Genomic DNA, 5,935 nt, shown 5'->3' with positions numbered 1-5,935 from the left:
AAACAAGAACACACAGACGTAATCTTAATGTAGGAATCCTGGCTATTTATCAAAAGGGTGACGGGTGATGGTTTCAACCAACCCTGAAGTACCTTGGAAGAAAGCCCTGACAATTTGTTTCTGAGAAGCCTTAAAAACTGTAGATAGAGCATAGATTGGCTCTGCACACAGGGTGTTGCTGTGAGTTAGAGTGACTGGTCCAGAGTTCTGGTTCAGGATTCTCGCAATGTACTGCTGTTAGCGCTGGAACAGAAACTTAACGACTTCACAAAAATGACAAGAAATTTGAATAAGGAGACATTTTTAGAAATACAACAAATAGTTTTTATTATTTCTGATGGTAAGAAAAGATACTATTTACAGAATCATTAGAAAATATATGGTTAAGATTTTTTCAGTAATGCTACAAATATACACATATATGATTAATTTGCATGACCTTAAAATAATAAAAATCTGGCTATTGGTTAAGATTTTTATTAAAAATATTTAAATAAATTAATGAAATAAAATTAATGTGATATAAGTACATTACTAAGAGCATTATCATCTTTAAAAGAAACCCAAGTGATGAAATATTAAAGGAAGTTGTTGATTTGGGAGAATATGGAGAAACTTGAGGAGGGATTTAGAAAGGATCTTAGGAAACACAGTGGGGTTTTTTTCTCATATGAATTCTTTCTAAAAGAATTATGGCTCTATGCAAATGTACTTGTAGATAAGTTAAACATACCTAGAGTTGTCTTATTAGATTGCAGACCAACTTTAAAACCTCTTTCCTCCAAAGGAGTAAGATGCTTGCCACTTGCCAGGCAGGACAATATCGTTTTCTTTCCCCAATTCCTTCTCAAAATAGAGTTTTTCAGAAAGCTGTCAGCATTTATTCAATATGTTTACATAATGGAATAGGTACGAATTACTTTCCCCAGATCCAAATTAATGTTTCCTGCCTTTACCTTTAACAAAAACCTTATTCATGTTTTAAAAAAAACAATCTTCCTGGGTATTAGTAGCACTAGCTTGGAAATCCTATCCTCTGGCTAAGCCCTAACCCGTCAAAGAGACATACACTATTTGAATCTGCTATGTGCCAGAGGAGGAACAGGGAGGGGACAGTGCTTCATGGAGGTGGCATTGTAGGGGCAGCTTCATAAGCCCGTTTACTAATGTCCTTTTTGTGTGGTTTCCTGACCTTTCTTTTTGATGTTACTTTCCTTAAGAAAATCACTGTTAAGATTCTTGGTAAGATCGGGACACAGTGCTAGGCCTTGAGGCTATTCCAGTCATGAAGAAGACACTGACCATGCTCTTGAATGCCAAAAAGCCTAGTAATTGTCAGAGTACATTAAAGAGATTCTCAGACGATACTCTGGCCATGTTGTCAGGAGAGATCAGTTCCTAAAAAAGGACATTGTGCTTGGGAAAGGTGGAAGGTCAGCAAAGGAGAGGAAGACCCTCAACAAGATAGATTCCTATGATACTACAGTACTGGTTTGAGCATAGATTGTGTGGATTGGCAGGATCAAGTAGGGTTCCAATCTGTTGTAGATAGGGTATCTCCAAGGCAGGGTTGACTCAGTTAAACCTACCTATGATAAGCTGACTAAACAGGAAAGGGGTCAAGGGTCTGTGAGCTAAGATCCAATGCCTCTTGCAGAGCCAGACCTAGAAATACAGAGTGGTGACAGGATCCTGATCTTAGTCCTCTCAATCCTGGGTGCCCCAGTCATACCAGGAGAGCAAATATCAGTGGGGTCTTAGGACTTCCTGGCCCACAACAGTTTGTAGTCTGAGCATATTGGACACATGTTGATGGGTTTGTTGTCCTGGCCCCCAGGACCACCAGGTAGGCAGTCTGAGATGTCACTGTTCTTTACTCCGTCATTCATCGAAGGAGCAGTAGCTGGGCCCCAGGCCATGAACAGTGCAGTCAGTGATGTTGCTGTCACACTTGCCACAGTGACACTCAGTGGCCACTGGATACGTATACAGGGAGTCTGCATAGTTAGCACAGCCGGGCACTCTCACGGTCTCGTAGACCAGCTCCTTGAAGGTACATACTCTCTGGCTGTTGCGCCTGAGTGCATCTTTATATACCAAGTCCTGAAGAGTTAAAGAAGGGAAGAGTTAGATGATGATGTCCTGGAAGTTTCTGTTTAGTTCACTCAAAAAAAAAAAAAAAAGGACAATGATTACCGCTTGTTCTAATGTTAACATATTTAAAGGTACTTGTGGAATTTCTGACCAAGGAAAACTTGACTTCAGAAAATATTTATCCATTGGCTCGACATTCATGGGTGGGAACACTAGTCTTGTCCAAATGATCTATCCATTACTTGTTATATTCTGATTAGCCTGAAAAATCTAACAGTCTCATATCTTCTATATGCTTTTCCTACTCTCCATGGCTAAGTCAAAAAATTATTCTCAAATTCCAAGGAGATTTGAATTTGAGTTTGAAAAAAAGATCACAAAGAAGTATAATTGTATGACATGAAAAATATATAAAATTATGAAAAGGATATAACACTGGTGGTCCAGTGAGAGAAACTGTGCAGCAATCCCAGATGGAGGTAGTTCGAGGCCACCAGCTGCTCTGAGAGAGAGGGATGGAAAATCTCCTTCTGGCCGTTGACTGCCTCTGAAAACTCCCTAGATGGTGAGTTATGGGTCAATTTCGACTCTATGGTACCCAACAATAACATCAGTGAAAAATTGTTTATCTTGAAGAAAGAAGTAGGGACTACTGGTTTAACGTATCTAAATACCATGTTACAGAGTCTACATCCCCATGTTGTTGTTGTTGTTGTTATGTGCATTGAATCAACTATGACTCATAGGAACCCTATAGACAGCAGTCCTGAACCTCTCTGAATCTGTACCATCCTCACCATCTCTGATAAACTCAAGCCCATAAGTATAGTCACTGTGTCAATACAACATCAATATATGAGTTTATTTACAAAATTCAAATACATTGTTTTTCACACCAGTTCCTTCCCGTTCCATCACCCTGCCATCAAATCTTTCGACCCAATGGTTAACTCCACCCCTATGCACCAATCCTTACCTCTCTGCTTCCACTCTCCCTCCCACCTCTTGGATCCTCATACTCATTCTACAATAATGGCTTGATACAGTATTGGTCCTATGGGACTGAGTTCACACCGCATAATGCTCTCTAGTCCCTCCCAAGTTAGGTAATAATTTATAAAAGTATTGCTCCTGTGTGCTGCATAGTATTCCGTTGTGTGAATGTGCCATAATTTCTCAATCCATTTGATCGTGGTTGGACATCTGGGCTGCTTCCATGTTCATGCAATGGTGGACGATTCTGCTATGAACATTGGTGTACTAGTCTCCATTTGTGCATCAGTTGTCATTTTCTTAGGGTATATTCCAAGCAGTGGAATAGCTTGGTCTAATAAAATTTCCATGTTTAGCTTTTTAAGGAAGAGCCAAATTGCCTTCCAGAGTGGTTATACCAGTGTCTTTCTCTTACCCTCCACCATCTTTTATATCCCAGTAGGGTACAATATGTTATACAATAACTGACATTTTTGTAATCAAACTATTTACTAATATTTAAAGTAAGATATATGTCATAGAAATAATTTAAGATTTACTTTATAGAATGACATTATTCATAATCCAGTGTTAAAAATACATATTAATGATCCATAAAAAGTAAAGGAATAATCTCTTTACTCAGATTAATGAAGAAAAACATGAAGAATGCAGATAAGTAGTTTCATTCCTCTGTATCTTGGTTTTCTGAACACAGTATAGCGTGGGGTGTGCTTGTTCATTTGTTTGTTTCTACCTGTCTTTAAAGGATTGACTGTGTCCTCAGACATTTTCAGGGGGACCCTTGGGCAATTTTTATATTTGGTGTTTGTATTTTTATGTGGCTTGGCATAATATTTTGATTCTATCTGTATTGCTATATACTGTATCTCTTTTATGAATAAACACAGATATAGGTTTACATGCCTCTATCTCTCTGTGAAAATCCTAGCATCCTAGCATGCTTTTATGTTTTGATTTTTAAAGTCACAGTTGACATGTTACTGAATTGCTGAATTTTATCAATCTGAGGCTGCCTTAAATTTACCCAGATCAAGTGCAACTGAAAACATCTCAACAAGATCCTGATAATGAAATCTAATCTTATTTCAGTCTGTGTTGGCTGAGGGGCCCGTGACTGTTATTTGAGAGACACAAAGTACTGATCAAGTAACATTAATGACACTTCTCTCGGAGATACACTCAACATTATTACTTTCAGCAAAACAAAATTCCTACCCGTGTATAGCAGTAGCCTGCACACCAGGTGGTGTTGACATATATGCAGAAGCGGCACTCTTCTTTCTCTATTGCAATGGTCACATTGGTCAGTTCACACTGGCCCCAGCACACTGCTATCCAGCCACAGAAGAGGAAGCAAAAGTGAATGGACTTCATCTTGGGCTGGGAAGAAGAACACATAGAGATTAGAAACCTTGACATCACAGAATTGTAATTGTCGTGCACACTGACTAAACCAACACAGATTGGCTCATTCTGTCCATATTTTGCTTCAGTTAACTTTCCTTTTAATTCTTTACTGCTTTTTATCTTTTTTCTACTTTTCTTTCTTTTGGTCAAAGTTGTAATACATTATAACTAAAAACCCTGACAAAATGCTTTTAAAAAACCTCCCAAGACACCTCTGTATGTAAATATTTGATTCTTCTGTCTTAACATCATTATTCTGAAGTAAGCAAATGTTATTAGTAGAGGCATCCTTTCAAAAAGAAAACAAGAACAACTACAACAAAACAAACAAACCCTACCTTCTCATTATTGCATCTAAAGATTAGTTTTTACTAGGGAAAAAAGAAATGATAATTAAAATTTACAAAATTACTTTTCATTCCTAGCATCTCATAAATATTTATATGTACATTTGCCTACCTCTTTTAAAAATAAGATTAGGTCAAGGTTTAGGTGAAATGCTTGATAAAGTCACTTGCATGCTAAACGTGATAACTAGGTATTACTCATATTTAGGAAGCCACATGGATAAGCATAATTTCTTATACAAGAGTAGGAAAAGTTCTGAATTTCTTACCTAAGTCCTAAAAAACCCCCTGTTATCTCAAAAGTATCTGTCAAATAAGTATCCATGCTGAGACTTACCTGTGGCTGGCTGTCTTGCCTGGAGAAGCAGTGGATGCAGACAAACTTCAAGTTCACCTTTTATACAAAATCAGGTATAACTCACACCTTATGGATTAAATTGAGTAACAATGTGGCCAATGGCTAGCCTGAAGGTGGCTGTAAGCAAATCCATGTTTAGACAGACAGGGAGATAAAGACCTTCTAAAGTAGTCTAAACTACTTTAAATCAGATATAACATTAGGTAAGATGAATTTGTACAAATGAAATGTGATGCAGTAACACACCCACTCCTTGACCTTGTCAGATTAAATGTGAGTCTGGCTTTTCCCTTTTGTGTCTGTAACTCAGAGAACGTAGAATCCTTGCCAAATATTGTTTTGTCTCTGTTCAGAAGGTTTCTCAAATAGATATGGTTAATATATTGCTGTAAAGTTAGACTGAAACTACAAAGGAACTAATAAACAAATACAAAGCCTTTTATGATCTGACTCCCCTCTAAATACAGTTCAAACTTTGTTATCTTACCTCCGACACTTAGGTCTCTTAACCTCAAACCTTATTGTTTGATATTGCAGCCACAGTGAATGGCTTGACTTGTAATTCTGTATATTTACTGTTGATTTATGTCTGCTGATCTTTTTATGCGATGTTCTGTCTACTGGAAATATTCTTGCTTTCTGTCTAATTCTTTCTAATTCCAACTCACTATCAAAAAATCTCTTCTTCACATTGAGATGCAATCTATATTGAAGGCTTTGATCCTTATGTCAA

At 37.5% G+C, this 5,935-nt stretch overlaps 1 protein-coding gene across 1 annotated transcript; it reads right to left on the bottom strand.

Moving 5' to 3' along the window:
- Positions 1–1,881: 1,881 nt before the first annotated feature.
- LOC102872916 (follitropin subunit beta-like) lies at positions 1,882–4,464 on the bottom strand. Its single transcript, XM_006883720.1, has 2 exons — positions 4,306–4,464; positions 1,882–2,103 (listed from the first exon to the last, which is right to left on the bottom strand). Exons 1-2 carry the CDS (start codon positions 4,462–4,464, stop codon positions 1,882–1,884), a joined length of 381 nt encoding a protein of 126 aa, XP_006883782.1.
- Positions 4,465–5,935: the final 1,471 nt, after the last annotated feature.

The sequence above is a fragment of the Elephantulus edwardii genome, unplaced genomic scaffold, assembly GCF_000299155.1.
Source record: "Elephantulus edwardii isolate Elephantulus edwardi_28Jun2011 unplaced genomic scaffold, EleEdw1.0 scaffold00029, whole genome shotgun sequence".
In the NCBI taxonomy this organism is placed as follows: Eukaryota; Metazoa; Chordata; class Mammalia; order Macroscelidea; family Macroscelididae; genus Elephantulus; species Elephantulus edwardii.
Note: the sequence above shows the minus strand (reverse complement) of the source record. Positions and strands in the feature narration are given on the sequence as shown.